Raw genomic sequence first — 27,699 nt, forward strand, 5'->3', positions numbered from 1 at the left:
CCATATGGACCAAACGGGTAGAATTTATACTGACTAAGAGTTGAGTTGGGATTGCTACTTTTGGGTGCAACGGCTGAGTTCTCCTCCCCTGCCTTGAGCTTGCTTGCAGCACGGATGGCAAAGATCCTCCCGTCACAGGTTCTGATGTAGGTCCCTTTAGTTCCTCTGATGACGTGGATGCTCTCTCCTGCACTGATCCTGGCCTTGACATCAGTTGAACTGTTGGTTCCTGGTATCACGATATCTGTGGTGGTGACGATCTTCTGGACGAAGACGCCTGCCTTCTGCAGGTAGTTGACGGGAAAGCCCGAGCTGGAGTCGGAGTCTGCCGTGGAGGCGGAGGCATGAGACGCCTGGCGAGGCAACATGGGAATTGGAGTTGACTGAACGGGGCGGACGCTGGCCACGGGCTTCTCATCTTGGCGAGGGGGTGGGCGCCTGAAAGGGTGGGGGGGGGGGGGGGTCAAGGGAGAGGAAAGATGAGAGGGTGGTGAATTGGCAGTCCAAATTGAGGGTGGAGGGTTAAAAGAACAGTTTAAAGGAATTAAAAACTTGGTATCACATTGACTAAGCAACTGTAGTATTGTATAGTATATTCCTGAGAAAATAGATTGTTCGGGTGAAAACAGGAACTAAGAGAATGTCTGTCTTTGGGGGACCATCTCACCAGTTGCGCTGGCTGAAGGCAGGGATGTTGGTGAGGCTCTGGTCGCTGGCGGGGTAGTAGTGGGCGTAAGAGGGCCGCGTGTAGGGCACCGACGCACGCTTCTCGTCCTCGTAGCTCTTTTTGGCAGCCTTCTTCTCTGCTTTGGTGAGCTTCATCTCCCGCCGGTCCACCAGGAGAGAATCGTGGTGGAAGGGTTGCTAGAGAGACCGGCATGGAGAGTAGTTTGAGTAAAATGATAATTATATCCTGAGTGTACAAAACCTTAGGAACACCTTCCTAATTGTGAGTTGCAACCCACTTTGCCCTCAGAACAGCCTCAATTCGTCGGGGCATGGACTCTACAAAGTGTTGGAAAGCAATCCACAGGGATACTGGCTCCAATGCTTCCCACAGTTGTGTCAAGTTGGATGGTGGACCATTCTTGCGACACGCAGGAAACTGTTGAGCGCGATTTTTTGTTTTGTTACAGTGTTGCAGTTCTTGACACACTAAAACCGGTGCGTCTGGTACCTACTACCATACCCCGTTCGAAGGCATTTAAATATTTTGTCTTGCCCATTCGCCCTCGGAATGGCACGCACACACAATCCACGTCTCAAGGCTCAAAAATCCTGCTTTAACCGGTCTCCTCCCCTTCATCTACACCAGGGGTCGGCAACCTTTCGTGTGTGGAGTGCCAATTTACAATTGATCCTACCATTTTTAACGCCCTGCGTGCCAGTTATGATTGTCATACAGTGCATTACAACTAAGTGTCTATTGAATGTCTAATTTGCCCACAAAAACGGAAGGATTCCACAGCTCGCTAAACAGAGGCACTGTCCATTAGCACCACAGGCTTGATTTTAGAACACAGATTCTCTTGATACAGTGACACGGGGTGGCCAAGCTCATCTTCAAAATCAGCTCTGCAAAATCTTTTGTCTCCCCACAATAGCGGGGGCACCGGCAGTTGTAATAGCGAATATGTTTTTAAGAAAAGCGACACCGCTCTCCTCAAAATGATCTGTGAAGGCTTTTGTCTCATCTTCCCCTTTAGTAGTATCAGGCATGGGTCCGAGACAAAGCAGCTCCTCGCGTACCTGCTCTGAATCACAGTATCTTTGCAACAACTGCCAGACGTGGAACGTTATTCACATCCACTCTCATCAAGAGCCACATAGGTGCATTTTGTTTTGTTTTTAAAGCAACAGTTTGCTGCTGCTATACATTTTCAACAGTCTCTGTAACGCGCCTTTCAACAGTTCTGACAGACGCGGGCATGTCTTTGATCTATGAGATGATTGTGTCTTCGTTAGGGAATCCATCAAATAACGCCTGTGAACTGCTGAGGAACGCCTCCACGGCCCTGCATTCCTTCAGCCGTGTCCCCCTCACCCGTGACCTTTTCCTCATGTCTCGTTTCAAAATGACGTCGTACACTTGATGTCCGACAAGCAGCAGTTTTACAACACAGGGGCGCAAACAGACCGGTCCTTCAGTAAAACGTATCCATATTCCTTAGTCCAAGAGGCAATAAATGAGCAGACATCTGCCTTATTTTTCTTTGCTGATGACATTTTGCACACTGAACTTTTTTGAAATAACAAAAGAAGGCTTGCTAGCTGATAGCCACGTGAAAACTAATCTCTCGTCTTCAGTGCTGACTTGGTTTTGAATTTGGCGGGAGAGGCGAGGCGGGTCATCTTGCACTGAACTAATAATATGAAACTCCTGCAAAATAATGAAAGCCCATTGGCTAAATCAGGATTGACATACCAATGCAATTTAAATTATCTTCTCCAGTTTATAAAAAAAATTTAATAAGTGAGAAAATAAACGTCAAGCCAAGGCTTAGCAAGCTATGTAGAATAAAACAATGTATCCATTAATTTTTTTATTTTTTGGGGGGTGGCCAAAGCAAATACCCTCACGTGCCATGGCTGGCACGCGTGCCTTAGGTTGCCAACCCCTGATCTACAGTGATTGAATTGGATTTAACAGGTGACATCAATAAGGGATCACAGTGTTAGACTGACCAGGTGAATCAAGGTTGTCATGGAAAGAGCTTGCTTTGTACGTTCATTATAAATGATAGAGGTTATTTAACAGTTGGGCACCAAACCCATCCCATATGAAATAGTGAACTCTATTGTAGTTCTTACCTTGGTGACCAGGTGTGGGTAGAGTGTTTAATAGGGTATGGTGTTTATAGATATGTACAGCGCCATCAGAAAGTAATCAGGTCCCTTGACTTTTCCCACATTTTGCTAGGTTACAGCCTTATTCTAACATGGATTCAATAGTTTTTTTTTAATCTCGTCAATCTACACACAATACCCATAATGACAGAGCAAAAACAGGTTTAGAATTTTTTGCTAATTTATATATTTTTTAAAATATTACATTCACATAAGTATTGAATACCTATGTAAATAAGGTAGTTCTGTTCATTTTTAATAGATTTGCAAACATTTCTAAAAACCTGTTTTCACTTTGTCATTATGGGGTATGTGTGTATAGATTGCTGAGGATTTGTATTTATTTAATCCATTTTAGAATAAGGCTGGAATGTAACAAAATGTGGGAAAAGTCAAGGGGTCTGAATAGTTTCCGAAGGCACTAATATATATTACACACACACACACCTAAAGTAACAGGGTTGACGATTTCATCTCAAATTAGCCATTAATCTCCTTGTGACAAGGGGAATAAAAGCTTGTCATGTGTAACAAGCAATTGAAGGGAATGCAAGATTCACAAAAAAAGAGCAAATTGATTTAAAAAATGCTACCCTGTATATCTATGGGTAACGTGGTTGCCGTGTAACGCTAGACCCATTCAGTTTCCACCACAAAACCTGTTACTTGAACCGAACTCTCATTTTAATATGGTGAAACGAATCCTTAAATGTTTTTAACATCTAATAGTCAAAGCATAGTGTAAAAGGAGGTGAGCCGGTTCTACTCTTTTTGGGCATTTTAAAATGTTGTTGTTGTTTTTTTTTATACCTTAAAATGAATCACTAACCACATTCAATAAATGATAATCTTCAGCAATTACTTTGTCAAAGCAACAAAATAACTAGGGCTTTACAATGATGGTGAAAACTTGGGAGAAATGTTGAGATTAAGTAGATCCAAATCTTCCTAGAAGTCAGAGTGCACAGATCTATCTATTTATCTAGTGTAGTTCTAACCTTGGGGATGAGGTGAGGGTTGAGCTGGCAGGCCTGTCTGATGTAGTGTGTGTACATAGATGATCTGTTACCTTGGTGACTAAGTGAGGGTAGAGCTGGCAGGCCTGTCTGATGTAGTGTGTGTACATAGATGATCTGTTACCTTGGTGACTAAGTGAGGGTTTAGCTGGCAGGACTGTCTGATGTAGTGTGTGTACATAGATGATCTGTTACCTTGGTGACTAAGTGAGGGTAGAGCTGGCAGGCCTGTCTGATGTAGAGTGTGTACATAGATGATCTGTTACCTTGGTGACTAAGTGAGGGTTTAGCTGGCAGGACTGTCTGATGTAGTGTGTGTACATAGATGATCTGTTACCTTGGTGACTAAGTGAGGGTTTAGCTGGCAGGCCTGTCTGATGTAGAGTGTGTACATAGATGATCTGTTACCTTGGTGACTAAGTGAGGGTAGAGCTGGCAGGCCTGTCTGATGCTCGCCTCCATCTCCTGGCGGGACTGCAGCTGCACCTCTGACACGTCAGGCTCCTCCTCCACAAAGTGCAGCAGAGACTCCACCTCCCGCCGTGTGAACGACAGCATGGGGTTCAGGTCATCCACCACTCGGTCTACAGAGAAGAGGGATTGAGGGAAGGAGTCAGTCTACTACACCAATACAGAGAAGAAGATTGTGCGCCTTCAGACCCTCCCTGAGTGCATAGGACCATCAGCAGCTAAATGAAAAGGCATCGGCGTGCGACATGAAACCTGGCATACAGCAAACCCTGGCTGTGTATACAAATGGAATAAACCAGGTGTTATTTTTCAACTACAATTCTAAGAGCGTGGGCCTTCTCTGTTTGTGTGTACAGCAGAGCTGAAATTGGAGAGGGCCGATGCATCGTGTTTAAAAAAAAACCAATTGCGTCAAAGCACTTTGGCCGTGGTGCACGTGAAGTAGAGTAGGGATGCAATGGAGTGCACTTAGCCTGAGAGGAGTCATGACTTCGCAGAGTCCGACAGAGCTCAGAGGATGTAGTGTGTGCTAGTGAAGTGGACTGGTCGGATGAAGTGCAACTAGCAGGGGGGGCTTGGGGTAAGCGTAGACTCTGCAGTACCGATAGAGGTTCACGCAATAGTAAGCCTAGTAGACTCGGCAGGCCAGTGTGTAGTCCGTATGTAGTCAGTATCTATTCTATTCCATTCTATGCGTTTGTTTGGTTAGCTGCTGGTTACTTACCAGACATGCCCTGCTTGGAGATCTGTCGGTCGTAGATCTTCTTCTCCAGGGTGAAGTCACAGACCAGGCGGAAGATGTGGCAGGGTTTCTTCTGGCCGTAGCGGTATACTCTACACACAGCCTGGGCGTCGTGACAGGGGTTCCAGGAGGCATCGAAAACCACCACGCGGTTAGCCCCGATCAGGTTTACCCCCAGGCAGCCAGCCCTGGGGATGGGGAGAAGCACACGTCACTGACCTGATGTGTATGTTTTGTGTGTATACGACTGTGTGTGTGTGAGACTGTGTGTGTGTGAGAGAGTGAGTGAGTGAGTGTGAGAGTGAGTGTGAATGAGGGATTGTGTTTGTAACGAACGTGGTTTCTAGTGTGACTGTACAGAAGCAGGATGATAAACAAATGATCATTATTTCTGCCAGTGTGTTCCTGAGGTCTATTACCTGGTGGAAAGCAGAAAGACCAAAGTGGAGGTGTTGGACGGGTCGTTGAACTGGTTGATGAGTCTCTCTCTCTCGGAGGCAGATGTGCTCCCATCCAGTCCTAAAGCAAGGAACCATAGAAAGAGTCATTCCCCGGTCTCCAACACGCAGGCACCAAGAACAATGGAGAGATACCAAAATAACCAGCAGGTGGCGATAGTCAATGTAAGTCAATAGGAAAATCGGCAGCATGGGTTGGAGAGGCTGAATAACACATGTGTATAGCTACAGTAAAATATATCACTGGATAAATGGAGTCAGGGAGATGTGAAGACAGCAGTGGTTGAGACATTTAAGGCAAATGTATTAAAAATTAAAAACGGAAATATCACATATACATAAGCTTTCAGACCCCTTTACTCAGTACTGTGTTGAAGCACCTTTGGCAGCGATTACAGCCTCCAGTATTCATTGGTAGGACGCTACAAGCTTTAGTGAGTTTCTCCCATTTTCTTTGCAGATCCTCTCAAGCTCTGTCAGGTTGGATAGGAAGCGTCGCTGCACAGCTATTTTCAGGTCTCTCCAGAGATTTTTGATCGGGTTCAAGTCCAGGGTTCAACCTGGAGCAGGTTTTCATCAAGGATCTCTGTCATTTTCTCCGTTCATCTATCCCTCAATCCTGACTGGTCTCCCAGTCCCTGCCGCTGAAAAACATCCCCACAGCATGATGCTGCCACCTCCATGCTTCACCGTAGGGATGGTATTGGCCAGGTGATGAGCGGTGCCTGGTTTCCTCCAGACGTGACGCTTGGCATTCAGGCCAAAGAGTTCAATATTGTTTTCATCAGACCAGAGAATCTTGTTTCTCATGGTCTTTGAGTACTTTAGGTGCCTTTTGGCAAACTCCAAGCAGGCAGTCGTGTGCCTTTTACTGAGGGGTGGCTTCCATCTGGCCACTCTACCATAAAGGCCTGATTGGTGGAGTGCTGCAGAGATGGTTGTCCTTCTGGAAGATTCTCCCATGTAACCAGAGGAACTCTGGAGCTCTGTCAGAGTGACCATCGGGTTCTTGGTCACCTCCCTGACCAAGGCCCTTCCCCCCGATTGCTCAGTTTGCACGGGCGGCCAGCTCTAGGGAGAGTCTTGGTGGTTCCAGACTTCTTTCATTTAAGAATGATGGAGGTCCCCGTGTTCTTGGGGACCTTCAATGCTGCAGAAATGTGTTGGTACTCTTCCCCAGATCTGTGCCATGACACAATCCTGTCTCGGAGCTCGACAGACAATTCCTTCAACCTCATGGCTTGGTTTTTAATCTGACATGCACTGTCAACTGAGGGACCTTATATAGACAGGTGTGCGCCTTTCCAAATCACGTCCAATCAATTGAATTTACCACAGGTGGACTCCAATTAGTGGTGTAAGGGACCGTAGTTACTCCGTGGCCCGTACGGTTCGGACGCGGTTCGGCACGCACGGGAACCCAAAGTTTAACCATCATAGTGTGAAATACTGTTTTACTGCCGTTGTTACTTTTTAAAGTAATAACTCCCTAAACCTCGATGCAGAGTTGCAGTGAAAAGACAGAGACAAGACAGATGCCGTGTTTCACTCTGAAGACTGAAGGTTGAGTTGATACTTTTTCTTTAAAGGCAGTTGCGTGTACTGTTCACGTGAACGGGGGCATGTTGAATCCCAACGAATCAATCCTGGATGCTCGCGTTGTAAAAAGTCACGTAGAAAAAAAGCCGTGGCTAGCGGAGGAGCTGAAGAACTGGCTTCATTTAAGTCTCATGTATGGGAGAATTTTGGCTTCCCTGTCAAATGTGACGTGACGTCGGAAGAAGGGTGGGTGTGTAGGCATTGTGCCACAAGAAAGCCGTATGATCATGGAAATACATCGGGCGGGGCCACACATTTAAAGCGTCGTCACCCTGGTGTGTCAGTGGCGGGAGCCAACTCAGCCAAGAAGACAACAACTTCTCACCGTGGCATTTAAGCTCTTTGCTGCAGATTCAGACCGGGCTGAAGCCATCACCAAATCTATTGGGATGTTTGTCGCTGCAGACATGAGGCCATACGCTGTTGTGGAAAACAAAGGGTTTAAACATATGGTGAAAGTGCTTGAGCCACGCTACGAAATCCCCTCGCGCACCGCACCCACTTCAGTATGAAGATCGTGCCAGATCTTTATGAATAGGAAAATATCAAAATTGTCTACGAATTATCCAAGGCATCCTCTGCTGCCCTCGCCACAGACGGGTTGACCTCCAGGGCAACGGAAAGCTATGTGACTGACTGCTCACTACACCACAGAGGAGTGGACCTCCAGGGTAACAGAAACCTATGTGACTGTGACTGCTCACTACACCACAGAGGAGTGGACCTCCAGGGTAACAGAAATCTACATGACTGTGACTGCTCACTACACCACAGAGGAGTGGACCTCCAGGGTAACAGAAAGCTATGTGACTGTGACTGCTCACTACACCACAGAGGAGTGGACCTCCAGGGTAACAGAAATCTACATGACTGTGACTGCTCACTACACCACAGAGGAGTGGACCTCCAGGGTAACAGAAACCTATGTGACTGTGACTGCTCACTACACCACAGAGGAGTGGACCTCCAGGGTAACAGAAAGCTATGTGACTGTGACTGCGCACTACACCACAGAGGAGTGGGAGATAAAGTCCGGTGCTACAGACAGGCCCCTTCTATGAGTCACACAGGCACAAATCCTGCGCAGGTACTGCTAGGAGCAGTAGCAGAGTGCAAGCTAGAGAGGCCCGATAGCAATATCCCAACCACCAAATAAATGCAGTGATAGAGGCTGGACTGGGGCCACACATAGCTTTCTTTGCACATGTGATCAATTTAGCATCCCAAAGGGGAATCTCAGTGAACCAGATGGACCGCCCCCTTGGGAGGATCAGGAACGTGGTTTCCTCTTTCCACCGAAACACAACAGCCGCTCATGTGCTTGAGACCAAGCAGGAAATGTTACAGCTACCGACCCACAAGCTCAGACACCATGTCACAACAAGATGGACCTCCACTTATGACATGTTGGAGAGCTATCTTGAGCGGCATTGACAGACAAGACCCTGAAAAAAACATTAAGACATCGTCACCTTGTCTGATGATGACGTGAAAGTGGCAGAGGAGGTCCTCCAGGAGCTCAAACCCCTCAAAACTCAACCCTATTGAGCACAGAAACTGTCTGTGTCCATGATCCTACCTCTGAAAACAAGGATTCTACAATCCGTGGCCCTAAGTGAGGAATGGCGGCACAGTCACTAGAGATGTCAAGGCTGCCATTAGAGAGGACCTGAATGCCAGATACCAGCACAGTTATATTTGTCTCCTCTTTTTCTGTTGCTGATCCCATCCGCGACTCAAAACCGCGATCCGAACCGGGAGCTTTGTGATCTGTTGCACTAACTCCAAATCAAGTTGTAGAAACAGCTCAAGGATGTTCAACGGAAACAGGAGGCACCTGAGCTCCAGTTTGAGTCCCATAGCAAAGGATCTGAATACTTATGTAAATAAGGTATCTGTCTTTTCTTAAATTTGCAAACATTTCTAAAAACCTGTTTTCCTACTTGGTTATTATGGGTTAGTGTGTGTAGATTGATGAGGAACATATCTTTAAAAAATAAATATCAATTTTAGAACAAGGCTGTATGTATAACGTAACAAAATGTGGAAAAATGGGTGTGAATACTTTACGAATGCACTGTATGTATGCATGCATATGTACACACACAAAAATACAGTCATGGGAAGCACAAATAAAACATACTGTAGTAGTTGTGGTTACGGAGCCAGTTTTGGTTGTGGCCCTCTCTGGCACTGCCCGCCGGTATGGGCCTCTTGGCCAAGAACTCCTCGATGACCGAGAGGGTGGACAAACTCTGGCTGCAGGAGACATAGTGGAGAGGGCGATACGGTGAGGAGGGGTCCTTGGAAATTACAGTCAAACTAATTAAACCAGTTGAGATTAGGTTTGTCCGTCTATATATGCTGCCATTTCACATTTACGTCATTTAGCAGACGCTCTAATCCAGAGCAACATACAGGAGGAATTAGGGTTAAGTGCCTTGCTCAAGGGCACAGACGCTAGGCTACCTGCCTGCCGGTTCAGATTTTTCATGGCTAAAAGAAAAACGTGTCAAAACTTAAGATCAAAACAGTAAACAAAATAGTCAAACGTGAGGTCTTGTTTTTGTTCCGACCTGAAGACCAAGATCTTGTCTCCCTTCCTGACGCTCTCGTCGATCAGGTGGAACAGCAGAACCATCTTAGCAGAGTTCTCCAAAATCCCTGGCTTATAGTCAGACATGATCTCCTTCGCCTGCAACAGAGAGCGAGCGAGGGAGATAAGTCAGTACAGTGTAATTGTAGTGCACAGGTAATAACCAGTTTTCACTGAAACCTATGCTAAATGAGCAGTCCTCAAATTGTTTCCCAAGCAGCATACATCCACGATGACAACCAACTGCCACTTAAACGGAGTGGAAAACCAAAGGCTTGGCAGTGAAGTGTGGCTGCGTACCCATTCGTAGGTGATGACCTGATTGGCCTTCTCCTGCAGAGCGTTGAGACTCAGCCCTCCGATGCTGTTGGGGTCCTCCGGAGTCTTGCCCTTCTGGTTGGGGGCGGGGCAGCGGGCGTGGCTGTTGGTGATGTCATCCAGGTCCAGGTCCTGCTCATTGGCCAGATTCTCCTTCTGCAGTGCCTCGTACAGCACGTCTGTGTGGTTCCAGATCTGGTTGCAGGCAAACATTACTACAATATTAGGATGACGTCTGAATGAAAATGTGGACATGTATACAGAATATAATATACATGTACTTCACAACGGTTTTTAATTCCTGTGCATGCCAAAACAGAGACACACACACACCTTGCAGCAGACGCAGAAGGCCTTGAGTGGGTTGAGGCTGAGCCAGCCGCTGTTGCCTGCCTCTCTGAAGCGGTTCATAAATTCTGTGTAGAGGGCCCTCTGCAGGGGCGACAGTCGTACCAGTATCACGTGCTCATCCTTGGAGGGGAGCTGGTCTCTCAACACGTCATGACCACGCCTGGAAACAAACACAACCCGAGTTAGACCACAAATATCTCTGTGGGTCTTCACGTTCACGAACAAACAGAACCTGACTACAACTAGAATCTCTATTTGAAAGTGCTCTTTAGTCCAGGAACAGACTTCATCTGGGAAACTGGCCTATAAAGTGTCCCAGAAAAGAGATACTGCACTAGCATCAGTTAATGTGGGTTCTAACCAGCTGCACCAAGCCAGAGATCTCTCAGTCTCACCTCTGCACAAAGCCCTCCAGCAGGCTATGGAGGACATGACTTCGGTATCTCATCAGTTGGACGTCCTGCGGCGTGCTGTCCACACACTGCCCGTTCAGAATGGGCCTCTCAAACATGTTACTGAACTCCTGCCTGGTGCCCAGGAAGTCAGGCCTGACAAAGTCCACCATGCACCAGTACTCTATCAGGTTGTTCTGGAGGGGGTATCCCGTGAGGACCACACGCCGCCGGGTACGGATGTTCTTCAGGGCCTGCGAGGTGCTGGCGTGGCAGTTCTTAATGCGGTGGCCCTCGTCACAGATCACCAAGTCCGGGCCGGGGCGAGACAGGGCCTTCTCTATGCCTACAGGAGGGTAGAGGAAAAGAGAGAGAGAGAGGGGGAGAGGGGGGGATGTCACGTTAGAGCCATTTCGGGTACAATGGTAGCCCTGAAGATGTGTATGTAGGAGTACGATCCAAGCAATTACTTTATGTTCAAATTCATCTATGTGACTCATGTTATCTGAGTCACTCATAAATGGCAGCTATGAGTCATGCTAAAGTGACGGAGCTACTGTGTGACTGTTATCTACAGTAACATGGGTTCTAACAAAGGGTGACACATTAGATCGAGAAAAAGCCTGGTGTGCAGATAGCCTTGCGTTGATGTAAGAAAAGCTGCCATGGTCTGAAACGTGCAGACCGTGCCCTTTGACCTACTGACCTTTGAGGAGCTCCTGATGCCGGTCCTCTTCGTCCAGGTCGATGACCACCGGTCCTTGGGCCTTCTTGGACTTCTTCCGGCCCGCCACAAAGCTCTTCTTCAGGGACAGCAGGCGATACATCTCATATCCCATCAGGAGCACGCCGCCGTCCCGCGACCAGTCAGAGATCACCTGCGCTCTGGTGGTCGTGGTTCTGAGAAAAGAAGAAGGTGACGGAACGCACACAGAAAGAAAGAGAGCACAGAGAGAGCAGAGAGAGACAGAGCAGAGAGAACAGAGGAAAAGAGAGATAGCACATCAGTGACAATGTCCGACACATAACAGCACAGCCATTTAGACACATTTAAGTAGACTGGAAGTAGTGACACACTTGGGCGATAGAGGAGTCGTGTTTGTGCATCTATTTATGAAATCTTTTTTTTCTTTTTTTTTTTAACAAACATTTCCCTGGTTCCTGTACAGTCGGGATCATTGACTGATAACTCTGCAACACTGTGTGGTTTGTCTGATGAGCGCGGCCAGGCTTACAGAGAGACTTATTAACACATGGGGGAAAAAAATGATAGAGCCAGATGCCAAAGACTCGGCTTCACTTCACTCACAGAGAGGGAGGGAGCGAGGGAGGGAGGGGTCGATAGAGGACAGGATGAGGAACAGCAAGAAAGGGAGAGAAAGAGAGGGATGGAGCAGAGGAAGCGATTAGGTCACTGGGTCAACTGCTATGACAAGTCTGCAGGAGAGCAGTAGTGTGTGTGTGTGCAATGGAAAGCCACACACTTGATACACAGCAGTGGAGTGCTAGAGCCATATCTTAGGCAGTTGTGTGACGCAGAACACTTAAGCAGAAGCAGAGCGAGGGCTATGAGTGAATCATCTCTAGTCCCGCACAAACACAAAACCATGATCAAGCCTAAGGCGCCTTCAGCTTTTAAAGAGGAGGGAATGGGAGATCTCCGTTCCCAGAGAGGACGGGAAACTCACTTGTGCTCGTCGTTCAGGATGTGGACCTTGAAGGTGCGCGGGGAGACCTGGGTGAGGTCCACGTCCACAGGTAGCGCATCAAAGGTCGGGACCCAGAGGTTAAATTCGGCCAGCCAGTTCTGTAGCGTGTTGACCTATTTAAAATATATATAGAGAGAGAGAAAGAGCGTGAGAGAGAGGAAGAGTAAATTCTCAGTCAAGAAACCACAAGCTACATCCGGTATGTACGCAAGTAGGCATTTCACTGTCAGTCCACCCCTGTTGTTTACAACGCATGTGACGAATAACATTCGATTTGATTACAAAGGGAACACCGAACGCAGAGAGAGAACAGAGTACAGGAAGTCACTCACAGGCACGATGGCGAGCACAGTGTGGGCCTGGGTGTGTCTGAGCACAACGTCTATGAAGGAGATGACCTGCAGGGTCTTGCCCAGGCCCATGCTGTGGGCCAGGATACAGCCGAAGCCCCCGCTGCTCTCATAGCGCTCCAGAGACTCAACCAGGTTGTCATAGAGGAAACGGATCCCACCGATCTGACAGAGAAAAGGGCGAGAGAGAGAAAAGGGCGAGAGAGAGAAAAGGGCGAGAGAGAGAGAGAAGTGGGATCATTAGATTCAACTCATTAAAGTTGTTGCAGTTGTTTGACTGCATTGTATACAATGGTTCGTCTCCATGGGGTTTCCCCAGAGACAGACAAACTTAATTGAAAGTGCTTTTTAGGCTTAATATGGATCAGGGAAACGGTCCCTATACTAACTGCTAGGCTGCCTGTGTTAACGAGAAAATCCATGTCTGTACTGAGTCAGTTGTACCTGATGAGGTTTGACGACCCGGGCCAGCTGAGGGGAGAGGAACAGGTCTGCCTCCTCGGTTGGGTGGTTCAGGTTGACCAAGACACGCCCCTGGGCGTCCGGTTGGTTCACAGCGTCGTTTGCGTGGGCGCCGGTCGCCTCGGGTGCCGCCGACCGGTCCTCCTCCTCCTCATTGGTGGACTCGCTGCTGATCTGTAGGGCGTCGTCCTCGTCGGAGCTCAGCTCGATCACGTCTACGGTTGAGAAAGGGAAAAGAAAAAGAGGGACACAGTGTTTTTGTTAGTATTGTAGATGGAAATGGAGAAACAGTTAATATATATCTACATCAGGGATGGGCAACTTGGCAACCGGGGAGGGGTCCATTGATCATCAGTGATATTAAAAACGTCACCCGATGGAAAAACGTGTAGAATTGCAGGAAATGATCTTTACAATGTCAGGAGGGGGGCCGCTAAAATGTTTTGCTGATGAGCCTCTGTGGCCCCTCATGATGAGTTCCGTTTTTTTGTGGCCCCCACCCACATCAAAGTTGCCCATCCCTGATGCATATAATACCCCGTTTCCATTGCGCAGTTGTCTTTTGATCAAAACAGTCATTTTGACCATTATGTTACACAATACTGCTTAGTATACGGGGCGGCAGGGTAGTCTAGTGGTTAGAGCGTTGGACTAGCAGCCGAAAGGTTGCAAGTTCAAATCCCCGAGCTGACAAGGTACAAATCTGTCGTTCTGCCCCTGAACAGGCCCACTAGGTCGTCATTGAAAATAAGAATTTGTTCTTAACTGACTTTCCTAGTTAATTAAAAGGTAAAAAAAAAATACAAATAAACTAAATATTATATATTCGATTCAATAATTAGTGTTTCAATAACACCATTACTCCAAAAGATGGCATGTGTTTTCACAAACTCTATGAAATGAAAGTGAAACCATAATAATTCTGCCATTTATATTTGTCTTCGTATCTTTAGGTAAGCAAATCTTAAAAAAAAAAAAGTTCCCACCTGACCTGTCCTCGTCTCAAATAGCCACGTCAAAATCGGTTTGCCCCAAAAAATAAAGATAATATCCATAGCTTCTAAATGGCTCTCCACGTCATCTATATTGAGTAACGTTTGAATAAGTAACGTTCCTCCATGCCACATCTGAAGTCTAACACACGTTACTTATCACTTAATATAGATGACGTGGAGAGCCATTGATAGAGGGCTTATATAAATCTGGTGAATAGGTGGTTATACAAGTTAGATTATAGTAGTGGAGGACGGTTTATATAACCCTGGGCAGAAATGTCACCACGCTGCCTGGGCTGAGGCTGGCTGGCGCTGGCATTAACCAGGATTAACCAGCTATTTGCGCCATAAACCAACTTCCAGTTCTGACATTGTCACCTTATCCTGCCTTCCCTCTTACGCAAGACCCAGCAACACCAGACCGGTCTCTGATGAACCCCCTTCCACCCCGCTGGCTTTAATTGGGAACGGATCTGTTCGGTGTGGATCTATACCCACAAGCAGACTGGTGTGTGTGTGTGTGTCTGTGTGAATAAGTGTCTGTCATGGCCAGCAGAGGAAAAGCACACGATGCCCACCAGAGCTTACATAGTTCTATACTATAGCGACTCTCCTTCTCTAGCCAGCTAATCCATCTAAGACTGCTCAGAGCCGGTCCCAGTCGATAACTAACCCATGCGATCTTGAGCTAATTTCATGAAGCACTTTCATAAAAAGTACACTCTACAGCGAGACCATTTCCATTACTTGACACACAGTAAGTATCTGACCCACACAAGGTAATTTCTGTGTATAAGGTATAATGAGTGACATTGAAAACCTAGAGAAACGGGTCATAACATTACCAAGCATATCAAACATGGAAATCTGGCCGCCTGGCGCAGGAGGACCACAGTCAGTCTCCATTTTAATGAGCGATACTAAAAATCGGTGTCTCATAGTGACTGGGGTCTCACCTTGTTTTGGGGCGTGTGCTTCTGTGATCAGAGCCTTGGAGTCGTCCTCGCTGACATTAGTGCTGCTGTAACTGGTGCTCAGGCATATCACATGGTCCCGTTCGGCCACGCTAGCAGACACACTCTGATCTCCTGGAGGGGACAGAGGCAGATATGCAGTGGTTAGTTACCGGAGTGGGTTTAGTATCAAGTCAGTACATTGGCATTATGATATGTTATATTTCAATACAAATACATTTCTGATTTGACACAAACATTTCTGATTTCACCCTCCAGCTATCAATCATGTGTGTGTGTGTCCTACCTGGAGTGTACTCGGGTAGCAGGGGAACGGGGAAGTGCCCTTCCTTCCTCTGCTGCTCCAGCCTCTGCCGCCTCTCTAGCTCCTCCAGCTGGGCAGCTTTGGTCACCGCCTCCAACTGGTGCTCCCTCAACAGCATTCTAAATCCCAGAGAGACAGAGTAGAGACAGAGTAGAGACAGAGTAGAGACAGAGTAGAGACAGAGTAGAGACAGAGTAGAGACAGAGTAGAGACAGAGTAGAGAGAGAGAGAGAGAGAGAGAGAGAGAGAGAGAGAGTGTAGAGAGACAGAGTAGAGAGAGAGAGACAGAGTAGAGACAGAGTAGAGACAGAGTAGAGACAGAGTAGAGACAGAGTAGAGAGAGAGAGAGAGTAGAGAGACAGAGTAGAGAGAGAGAGAGACAGAGTAGAGAGAGAGAGAGAGAGACAGAGTAGAGAGAGAGACAGAGTAGAGAGAGAGACAGAGTAGAGACAGAGTAGAGAGAGAGACAGAGTAGAGAGAGACAGAGTAGAGAGAGACAGAGAGAGAGACAGAGAGAGAGACAGAGAGAGAGACAGAGAGAGAGACAGAGAGAGAGACAGAGAGAGAGACAGAGAGAGAGAGAGTAGAGATCTCAGAATAGGCCTCAGGCATCCATCTCTGTTATAGGGCCAACAGACTGACTAGAGTGTGCCAGATTGCATGGGGATACAGTACATTACCAATGCTGTATGTGTTTAGTGCAAACTCGGCCCTCGGGACAAAAAAAGGTTAATAAATAAAAATTAAAAAAAATGTGGGGGTCCGGAGGACAGAGTTTGGGAAACGCTGGTTTAGAGTGTATTTGTGTGCATGTCTGTTTATCGCCGTATGGGTGTTTGTGAGTATATCTGTCTGTGTGTGAGAGAGAGCTTTAATAATGTAATAAACACTTGGGAAATAATCCCACTCATGGCAGCGTGGTTGACTTGTTGCCAGACTGAGTAATACAGAGATCTTCTTCATTCACGAGAGAAAACCAGCGAGACAGGCTAGAGAACACTGGAGAACACAGCTTTAGATGCACTATGTGTGCAGTAGGGATGATTAAGATCACAAGGGAATTAATGGTTGAATATCACTGTTCATTGAATCTTTGAAGTTGGTTAAGGGCCTATATTGGATGTTGTAAGAGGTCATACCTGATGTTCCTCCTCATGTGTGCGGGTTTGTTGGAGTAGGAGAGGGAGCTCTTTTTGGTTTCCCTCAGGGACCGCGAGGGGGTTTGGCTCTCGGGCCGTGAGGACGGTCGAGAGGGGTGGGTCGGCGTCTCCCCCGAGGGTGAGGTAGATGGGGCAGTGCACTGCCATCTCGCAGAGTCCCCTCCCTGCGCTTCATTCTCCGAGCTGAAGGGAGCGCTATGAGGCTGGTCTGTGGAGAGAGGAGGGAGGAGATCACGATATGCAAGATGGAAAATCAAGGAAAATGTATGTCGATTGAACACCTAGAAAGGCATGCTGTATAACAGGGCATGGATTTCTCCATCACTGAAGGAGTGGTATAGACTGATTCGAGAACAGTTTCAAAAAAAGACCCAGAAGGATTTATATTTAAGATCCATTGAGACAGTAATCCTTTGTGTTTAGGAGGGAGTAACTTGGCCAGAGCTGGATACGACTCTGTCTGGCCCTCATTCCATGCAGACAGGAGGCACTCTGGACTAGATCTGAGGTGCTTATGTAAGTGCTCATAAACATGGAGCACTTATGAAACACTGAGCGCTGGTGCTGGGGTTATGGGCAGGGGGGCTTTTGGTGCTTCATGGACAGACCAGTTTAAATCACCAGCTTTGTCAGTCAAAGATACTGCCCACATAAACAGCCCCCCCCCCCCCCCTCTCAATATGAACCACATACATCTCAACTGTCTCATTGTAGCCAACACTGACAGGCCCAATCCAACCCAATACAGCTCAACCCAGATCCACCTAACCAAGAGCAAAATAGACAAAGCAAATACAGTGCCTTCAGAAAGTATTCACACCCCGTGACTTTTTTCATTTTGTTTTGTGTTACAACCTGATTTTGAGGAGGTAGGAACACCTGGAGCTTGTTGTTTCATTGTGGTTGCATCCAAAACAACACCCTATACACTGCACCCTGGTCAAAACAGCACCCTATACACTGCACCCTGGTCAAAACAGCACCCCATTTTCTTTAGGAATACAGTGAAGTAGAAGTTGTCAAAAATATAAACAGTATAGTAAAGTATAGATACCCCAAAAACTACTTAAGTAGTACTTTAAAGTATAGTTACTTAAGCACTTTAACCCAATGACTCAAACCGGTGCACCTGGCATCTACTAACATACCCTGTTCAAAGGCACATTCATATTATGTCTTGCCCATTCACCCTCAATGGCACACAATCCATGTCTCAAGGCTTAAAAATATTTCATTAACTTGTCTCCTCTCCTTCATCTACACTAATTGAAGTGGATTTAATAAGGGATCATCAATAAGGGATCATAGCTTTCACCTGGATTCGCCTGGTCAGTCGATGTCATGGAAAGAACTGGTGTTCCTAATGTTTTGTACACTCAGTGTACAGAGGTTACTGAAAGGTTGGGCGCCAAACCCTTCCCATATGAAATAGGTAATTAAACCATTTAGGAATACGCAATGTAATCCAGAAGATTGTTTAAAGTTTGTGTAAGTCTACTTGTTGTATATCTGGGCTTTGTCCCTCCGTTACAGCCCCTGTAAAATTACAGACGTCAATTCTCTCTGGGACAGATCATAGCTTAAAATTACCCTCCTGTAGGAAGCAAACCCTTTGTCGATTGCCAGGCATTTTATCAGTCCTTGCTCTACATCACCAGTAACTCCCCCCTCCCTGCACTGGGTCAAAGGTTAAAAAAGGGAAGAAAACAGACTGAAACAGAGATAATTCAAAGCAATGCTGCATGCCTTAATGAATATGACCCTGGTGTTAGGGCCAGGGCCAAACCCATACAAAAGGAGACTTACAAAAAAAACATATCTTTCAAAAATTCATGAAGGTTACAAGGGTTTGGAGTTGTTAGCGTCTTCCAAAATCATGCATCGACTTGGTAACAGCAGAGCCTTGCTGTTTAATATTTATTTTGTGCGTGCAGCAAACGGTGAGTGGCATTTTTGAGTTACTTGTATAACTTTATGAGCTGGTAGGTCTGTCCTGCAAATAGTTTAGGCCAGAGACTGTATAACATGTTAACCCTGCCCTCGTTAGCATTTTTTTTAAATGGGGATTTGACATGTACTTGTTAGCATTGCTAACCTTCAGATTACAGATGCTAAGTGGGGTTTGAAAATTGTGCCCCTAGTGTTCAGTGCCGGTATTAACGAATATCCCAGGATGGCACAAGGTCGGTATGAAGGTATGACAATCTGGATACCTCCCAAGCCTAATGTGCGTGACCGGTGTAGTAAGCATGTTTATGCAATAGCCGGCACTAAGCCTATTAATAGCTAGGTCAGCTTTGATGATCAAGATCCTCAATTACCCCAACCCTCCTGCCATCAAGACAAAACCCATTGGCACCAGGGGGGGAGGGGGGGGGGGGGGGGGGGTAGTGTGGGATGGTAGGTTATGTTAAGGCTTGACCATGTAGACCAAAGCCTCATCAGGCCAAGTTAAGCTAGCCGGCATCCAAACATGAATTTTAACAGCGTCACTCTATATCGTTAAGCGATTCTGGATTAGTATTGCTATGGGAGCCTCTGACCAGGTGAGTTGCCAGTGGACGCACACACACCTTGAGGAGAACGTCAGCACTGTCCAACCAAACAGTGGGGACACGATGTTACAGTACACAACCCACTGTTACATAACCAAAATAAGTTCCATTCTCCCAACACAGGAACCAGGAAACAAAAAAAAACAACTTTCTGAATGGTACTGAACAAATCATGGCAATACACACTCTCTATCGCCCCTGGTTTCTGTGAGCAGGGACGGAGTGGACTAGCTCCATGGCAACGACACTACACACACACCGAGCCGTGGCAGTCGTCCAATCATAATAGCCAGTGAGTTAAAAGGGGCGGTGGCGTCGCGTGACACTGTAGCACGACAGACTATTACTACACAAGGTTGGGGAACATAATACAGGGATATGGGTTAAATCAACCCACCCCCCCCCCCTCAAACTCAGCCGTCCAACCCGAGTAATCCTATTAGAGGGAGGGGCGGTCTGACAAAGGACTGCTGGGATATCAAATAGTAAAACAGCCATGGAGTGAAATGAACCAAGGCAAGGAAATGAACCAGTTATTAAAGTTAAATGCCGCAGAATAGGCATCAGGACCCGACACCACCGACCCCCAACACAGTTTCCTTCCTGGGGACCGGGAGGAGGACAAAGGGCATTCTGAGGGAAACAGTGTACAGCGCTCCCCCGCTACCCCTACAGTACGCCACTAAGCCGTATGTTTGTTTGCTCTTGTGGTGTTATTTTGTGTGGAAAATTCTGCCGTGCCTAGTTGGAGATGAACAATGCAGTGTACCAAAACAGCATCTCTGGTCTCTTTAAACCCACTAGCTAATAATCCTCTTCAGAGGATACACTGAATACAGAGAATTCAGACTCATTCATAATTATCCTGCCTGGCTCCATTCCACAACCACAGAAAACAGTTACAGTACGAATGGGAGAGGGGATACATTAGTCCTCTGACTGAAGAGACTGTCTCTTATCTATAGACATCACTGGACCTGGGGGCAGGGGTCTACTCTGGGGGGAGGGGAAGGGAGGCAGCCGCAACTGGGGTAGTGGGAGGGGGGTCATATTGGAGGCATTTGAGGCAAAAAACGCCCCCAAAAAACTGACTAACACAAAAGGTCACCACAGCGATGACAGACTGCCATTCAACTTCCTGCCATAATTCAGTCCAGAAGCATGGAGAATGCAGACAATTTTTCCACTTCACGCTCTTTCACATTCATTTGACTCGTATGCATACTGTGCTTCTTAAAGGAGCGTCGCATTTACACACGCAGCAGACCTTCCCTGACTCACTCTCTCACTCTCTCCTGTTTCCCCTGTGGCTGACTGACTGACCCCTCCTTCGTATGGAGGGGCTGGGGTTTCTGGGATGGGAGGGGTGTAAAGTAGGGGCGTCTTCAAAAAAGCCACAGGGTTACACAACCGTGATACACTGGCTTGGCTGTTTATATAACACTGGCAGCTCTACAAGCAGCTCTGGCTAGCGTCACGCGGCGCCGACAACAGAGTAGCAGCATGTGCGTAGTACCGAGTACCAAAGACAGACAATTATCAACCCAGAGTGGCAGTGTGCCCTGGAGAATCCCAGGGGGTGCCATGACGACAACAGTGGCTCGAGGTTGTCATGGTCTCCCTTGTATGTGCCACTCAGACAATGATTGGTCTCGAAAGAGTAACACTTTCTCTTCACCAATCACTTTTTAACCCAGCGTTTCTCAACCCAGTCATTTCACAAAGTCTATTTGATCTATTTGACTCAACTTCGGCAACTAATCAAAACATCAAGCCCCTGAAAGTAGGTGTTGGTACACAGTAAAACTTCAAATCGCCACCTTTGCCATTTAACAGCCGGGCATCATTCCAGCAAAGAAACACCCGTTTCAAATAAACACCGGATCTAAATTCAATTGTTTACAAGGTTACCATGGACACATCTTTGATATTCCCACAGTCATCTGCATAAAATTTAAAAAACAACAACATTGGAATCCATCATCGTTTGCTAGCCATGGCGACATCAAACTCAAGCTAGCAGTGATCAAATTCGCAGAGCAAAATTCTGGCATGGCAACAGCCAGGCATTTTGGAATTGAACGAGTGAGAGAATGGCGTCTTCAACGTTTGTCTGAAAAAGGTGGACCAGAAAAAGGCAAGTAAATAAATACACGCCTGGCTCAAATAGAAGCCTGTTGTAGTCAGTGATTTTTTTTTATTAACTGAAGTTTTACGGTAGATTAAATATGTTGCCATCGATAAAACATGTGAGGAGTTGAGAAACAGTTGAAACTAGGGCTGGGAATTCCCAGGGACCTAACAATACAATATTATCAAGACACTTAGATGCCCATACTATATGTATTGCGATTCTCAATATTTATTCTATATGTATTGCGATTCGATACTGTGATTTTGATGTATAGTGAGCAATATGTTTGGAACGTCTGCTCTAGAGAGACAAGAGGAAATTTGTTTTGATCAGTCATGGAAATAAAAGTGCTGAAAACATGTTCACTATTTAAAAAGATGGAGAACAATATATAGGATGAAAAATAAGCGACTAGCACTACCTAGCATTTTTTATTTATTTTTTACAAATCAATACTTGGGAGTCAATGCAACTATCGATACACACACACACACACACACACACACACACACACACACCACCCCCCCCCCCCCCCCAAATCACTGGTTGAAACCACAGGCTTTCAGAATGTCATCTGAGTGGAGTGGACATGTGACACTGGTGCTGATCTAGGTCCATAAATGCCTTGAGTGTAGTGTTTCAGAGGCCCTGTTTCCTGGCCTACATATTTGTGTTTGTCATTTTTATACTTTATACCCTGCTGCTGACGCTCACTCTGACCCCCTGAGTTACACAACAGGTCTGCAGGCGGCGCGGGACTAGGCCAAATAGACAGGGGCAGGGCGACGTCGAGGACAGTGCGCGCCTGGCGGGGGAGGGGGGCTGCGAGGATGAGGGACGAGAGACCTCAAGCTGGGTCAGAGGGGCCTGTGGTAGACAGGGTTGCCAGTAGCATGTGTCGGGGACGAGCGGGTTACCACAGCGACTAACGGCCCACTCCAGTTCCAGAAGACCAGAGCCTGCAGGTTTAGACCGGACACCTCCACAGCTCTTCAACAGGCTCCAGACTTGGCCTCTGTCACACCAGCTACCAGGCAGCCGTATCAGAACGTTTACCAGAGCGAGAACACGCCGCAGAATAGAAATGACTAACTCTGCGGGTCCCACAAACCACCAAACCAGAATCAGATAAACTAACACAGTGCTTCTGACTGGAGGACGCCTTTTGGTCTACTAGGAACCGAAAAGAATAAGACCAGGTCTGATTAGGGAAAAGATACAAATGGAGAGACATTTGTTTTTACACTGAGAATTTAATTCACACACGTTTTAAAAAAAGGGCGAGTGAACTGACCCACTGAAAAAGGAGGAGAAAAAAAAATGGCCCTACTAGAGCGGTCTCCCTCTCTCCATCTACGTCAGTTAAAAGGGATTATAGATTACACTCAATCCAGCGCACGAGTGAGTTTTACTACAAAAACCTGAGAGAAGACCCTGTGCGCAGCATCACATGTTCCCTGAGCGACTACAGGGCACAGAGCAGGAAGACTGCTGGAAGCTTCAATACAGGCCAACTTTTCAGGAGGTTGTCATCAGTTTCACATCAGGCCAAAGGATTTACCAGACAGGCACTAACCAGAAATTGCAATACGCTTGATTAACTCTCAAGTGGGTATAAATTACACACGGACCATGTGAGCCGGAGGAGATTATTCACAAAAGACACAAATCAGTATCAACCGAATAGAAGGCTTCCTGTGTAAGTTCGACGTGAGAAAGGTTAAGATGTGCCAACTTGGAAGATCTCGGAGTACTGCAGCTGTGAACAAAGAAGGGCTAAGAAAGTGGTCAATAGGCTGTATTGAAATCTATGAGCTCAACGGGTTCTGCCCCTCTCCCTGCGCTTACCTCCCCGTGGCAAGGAAGCACAGGAGGATGACCCATTTTCTGTCTCCATTTCTTACTCCTGTTGACACACACACACAGGCCACCAGTGCAATGATCATGGACGAAGGTAGAGGGAAGCTTATGTAACGGCAGCCTCTGGCTGTTACGTAATCCCAAGAACTGCGCGTCCCGTACACACAAACACACCTCATCATTCACCTAATCATGTACACACCCAATCATAAACCACAGACAAAACAGACTGAATTGTACAATTTAGATTCGGTATTCACAAACAAAACCATATGTTCTATTGCCATCAACAACGTATGACAGCCCTTCCCCTAAAACAGGGTGTGAGTGTGTGTGTGTGTGAGTGCAGCAATTTCAACAGCCCCAAGCAAGTTGTTCTTGTGTGTTTTACAATTGATTCCATAGGAAACAACCCTCAGAGACCGAACGTTTCTCATCTTCCTATGAGCCAGTTGTTATTAAATGAATGTTTTCCGACAGAAAACCTGCGGCTAGGGTAGGATTGTAGGCAAACCTGGGCTGGCTCCTCTGTTCCAAGATCGTCAGGAACAGTCGGAAGTAGAGGGGGCTGTGGCGCCATTATCCTAGTGGTGCTTGTGGAAGGGTGGGCAGGCTCTGCACTCGTCGCTGCTGGGCTTGGCGGTGGCCTCGGGCGGTTTGATGCTGCTGCTCATTGCTCTCCTTTCCTTTGGCTTGGTTTGGGTGCTTTGACGAAGCCAATTTCTGATATCCATCTTGGCAGTGGCAGATTAGCTGGTTCGAGCTAGCTAAATAGGCTAAGGCGAATACCCCTAATGCTTTTTACAGGTAGCTAAGAAGCTAACTAAACGCCATAGTGGTGGGTCGTGAGGCAGAGTTGAGTGAAGCAGCTTCAACGGTAAACTTGACCCGCCCCTATGAATCTAAATAACAATTTACAAGCTGAGGCGCATCACGTTATTCACTTAGCATATCACAGATCAGAAGTGTTTTTTCCCCACTTTAATGGAAACCCAAATTAATCACACCTAACCACCCCAGTGACTTTCCATATCCCCCCTACACACCACAGCACGCTCTGCCCATTGCACCAACTGTGTCACTCAATCATTTAAACTTTTTGGACATTAGACCAGTGGAAATCTGTCCTTTGGTCTGATGAGTCCAAATTTGAGATTTTTGGTTCCAACCGCAGTGTCTTTGTGAGACGCGGAGTAAGTGAACGGATGATGTCCGCATGTGTGGTTCCCACCGTGAAGCATGGAGGAGGTGTGATGGTGCTAATGGTCTAAATGTATTCAAGGTGACAGTCTAATTTATTCAAGGCATGCTTAACCAGCATGGCTACCACAGCATTCCGCAGCAACATCCCATCTGGTTTGCGCTTAGTGGGACTATCATTTGCTTTTCAACAGGACAATGACCCAACACACCTCCAGGCCATTTAAGGGCTATTTGACCAAGGAGGAGAGTGATGAGTGCTGTATCAGATGACCTGGCCTCCACAATCACCCAACCTCAACCCAAATGAGATGGTTTGGGATGAGTTGGACCGCAGAGTGAAGGAAAAGCAGCCAATAAGTGCTCAGCATATGTGGGAACTCCTTCGAGACTGTTGGAAAAGCATTCCAGGAGAAGCTGGTTGAGAGAATGCCAAGCCTGTACAAAGCTGTCATCAAGGCAAAGGGTGGCTACTTTAAAGGATCGCAAATATATTTTGATTTGTTTAACATGTTTTTGGTTACTACATGATTCCATATATGTTATTTCATTGTTTATGTCTTTGCTATTATTCTACGATGTAGAAAAAGAAAAACCCTGGAATGAGTAGTCGTCTCCAAACTTTTGACAGGTACTGTATATTTTTCAGTCAGGGATTTTTCTCCACGTTAATGATCCCATTTTCGTTTAAAACGTTCATACACTAATGGAAAATTCCCCCATGACCATCTAGAGGTAGCCCCACCGGGATCACAACACAACTGTCCATCCAATCAACTACCAAAACCAGAGGAATGGACAGAAAAAAAGAGGATAACGAGACCGAACCACAGGCTACCAGTAATCCCAATCTTATAGAAACAACGTGGCCACATCCCTGTATGATGTGGGCTGTCGTGTATAAAAACATGGTTGTTGTAGTTGACCATATGTTGCTCCTAATGCTGCACCCAGCCAGACTACTACCAGTTTAATCTAACACTAATCCTCCCACTTGTTTAGGTTACCATAGAAACAGTCAATCAAATAGCCCCCAGATCAAACAAACGAAGTGCTCCCCAACAGGGAACAATATGAGAGTGAAGAGAAAGAGAATGAAAGGCTAGCGGGTGTCAAACTAATGCAGAAGTAGGGAGCGTTACACAACGCTGGTGCGCACACTTACAAAACAACTCCAATTCACAGACAGTAACCACAATGTAAAAACACCCTTGTTAAGTCATCACCATTTCTCACTCACAACAAATAATCCATCCACACCTCATCATTTATTATCATTTATTCATTCGAAGTGTCCTCCTCAGACATCACCCCGACTTGCTGCGGTCATAAGGGTCAGTGACGCTCGCACAGAGAAGGGTCAGTGTGGCAGCGGGGTTCAGGGGATCGCCTACCTGTAAAGGTCTCCGACTCTTCCAGCAGCAGCATGCTTAGTCTCCGTGAGGGGTGTGTGGGGTGTCCAGAGAGCGTGTAGCGGGCGTGCAGTTTGCCCCTCTCTGAGTAGTCTCCCTCTCCGTTCCCCTGCTCTGATGGTGAGGAAATAGGTGGTCTGAGTACAAGTACCGCTGTCTGCTCCTGAACTCACTAACACACTTCCTCTAGTTGAAAAAGTCTGCCTCAAAGCTGTAAGGCAGAACCGATCTTCTTGTTTACCTTTGTCTCTGTCGCTATCTGTTTATTTGATGAGATGTTTTTCCTACTGACTGACTTACTGAACCCGTGAGCGGCTGGCAATGTGAGTTGTGAGTCAGGCTCACAGCAACCAGGAAACTACTAAAAACTCCTTACATAAGCGCTCATACTGGAGCCGGGCCCCTAGTGGGGGGTGGGGGTGTGTGTGTGTGTCTATGTACGCATATATAGACTATTGAAGGTTGGAAAGAAAGTCCAAAAGATGCTCAAGCTTAGAGAAACTCTCAAAGACTAAGTGGTAAACATAAAAAGTATACCAAAACCTGACAATATGATAAAACCTCTCCACTGCCATTCAGCTCTTGCTAGAGCCAGACTCCCCCTTACTCAGGATTTAGACACTTACCCATCATCTCTGTATGAACGATGATATACTCCTACTCTGGAATGGGTTTCATGTCTGTCCTCTTGTCAAGCCAGAGTATCCGTGTCAGCTCTACTCTGCCTCTGCCATGCTGCCCCAGTCTCACAAAGAATAGAGAGCATGGTTCTGTAACCAGGGCCACCGCCACAAAGGACAGAAGGCTATTGGGACCATTATAAAACGATGCGGCGCTGAAAGCAGCCCGGCCCTGCCTGCCAGTCACAAACCCCCCCCCTTCCACCGGTAGTGTCAGTATGTCGTCAGCAGACACCTCCCCCTTAGCAAGGCTGCCTTAGGTAACAGAGGTAAGAGAGTTCATTCAGACAGGGGGAACGAGGGAATAAGGAAGGAAAGGGGGACGTTCAAAACAATCCAGCGGACTTCGATCACGGGACCCTTTCAAACACACAAACCCATCCAGCTTACCCAGATCAATTTCCAACACACACACACACACACCACACACACACGTGTGGAGGCTACAAACAGTAACCCACATCTTTACACTCCAGTCCCCACCTTGTGGAAGAAAGAGCTAGAAACAAGAGAGGAAGGAGGAGAGGAAAGAAAAGGTAGAACCAGCCCTGTGAAGGTTGCTAGCTTGATAATACATCACCCAAAAACTATATTTTGTTATTTTCATGATGTGGGCTGGTGACACCTTTCATCTTGAAAGTCCAATATCTTGAAAACTTGACCGCTGACATGCAAAACATGTTGGGACTGTATCAACAGTGGACTAATGACAAAATAAATACCCAAACATTGTTTTTGAGTGTATTTCCTCACGTCCCAAAGAGTAGCAACACTAACACACATTTCCATAGACACGCCTTGACTTTGCGCAAGTCTTTTAGCTCACATTTCTCTCTGTTTACACAATCAGTCTCAGCAAATGAAAGGGAGGCATGGACTGAGTAATTGACACTTATAAACAACATTTCAATCCAAGTCAGAATGTACCTGTTGAGTGACATAGCAAAAGGAAAGCAGGGACAAAACAATGTGCTGGATTTGTTTACTGCTGTACAAAACAGACTTCCCTACTATTTCCTCCCAACAGACACACTAAAGAACCACACACACACACACACGTGTGTGTAACAGGGCTCTAATGTGGATTGCATTTGCACCTAAATATTTTGCTCTA

The 27,699-nt window shown here is 46.6% G+C and overlaps 1 protein-coding gene across 6 annotated transcripts in view; it reads right to left on the minus strand.

Annotated features, from left to right (window-relative positions):
- Positions 1-27,699, minus strand: part of LOC110532095 (helicase ARIP4) — a 71,359-nt gene that overhangs the window by 3,435 nt on the left and 40,225 nt on the right. For 2 of the 6 annotated variants that reach the window (XM_036988009.2, XM_090184320.1), the window contains exons 3-19: positions 16,724-16,952; positions 15,567-15,703; positions 15,263-15,394; positions 13,294-13,526; positions 12,832-13,014; positions 12,479-12,612; positions 11,497-11,690; positions 10,794-11,136; positions 10,381-10,558; positions 10,030-10,242; positions 9,710-9,828; positions 9,277-9,392; positions 5,496-5,595; positions 5,059-5,264; positions 4,272-4,447; positions 668-864; positions 35-438 (exon numbers count right to left, since the gene is read on the minus strand). In XM_036988009.2, the coding sequence (XP_036843904.2) occupies positions 35-438; positions 668-864; positions 4,272-4,447; positions 5,059-5,264; positions 5,496-5,595; positions 9,277-9,392; positions 9,710-9,828; positions 10,030-10,242; positions 10,381-10,558; positions 10,794-11,136; positions 11,497-11,690; positions 12,479-12,612; positions 12,832-13,014; positions 13,294-13,526; positions 15,263-15,394; positions 15,567-15,703; positions 16,724-16,952 (3,294 nt within the window). Of the gene's footprint in view, positions 1-34; positions 439-667; positions 865-4,271; positions 4,448-5,058; positions 5,265-5,495; positions 5,596-9,276; positions 9,393-9,709; positions 9,829-10,029; positions 10,243-10,380; positions 10,559-10,793; positions 11,137-11,496; positions 11,691-12,478; positions 12,613-12,831; positions 13,015-13,293; positions 13,527-15,262; positions 15,395-15,566; positions 15,704-16,723; positions 16,953-25,887; positions 26,269-26,531; positions 26,698-27,699 lie in introns of those variants that run through there. The other 4 variants (XM_036988007.2, XM_036988006.2, XM_036988010.2 and 1 more) reach the window with 4 other exon arrangements.

Source organism: Oncorhynchus mykiss, chromosome 9 (assembly GCF_057628025.1).
Source record: "Oncorhynchus mykiss isolate SJ-2025 chromosome 9, ASM5762802v1, whole genome shotgun sequence".
In the NCBI taxonomy this organism is placed as follows: domain Eukaryota; kingdom Metazoa; phylum Chordata; class Actinopteri; order Salmoniformes; family Salmonidae; genus Oncorhynchus; species Oncorhynchus mykiss.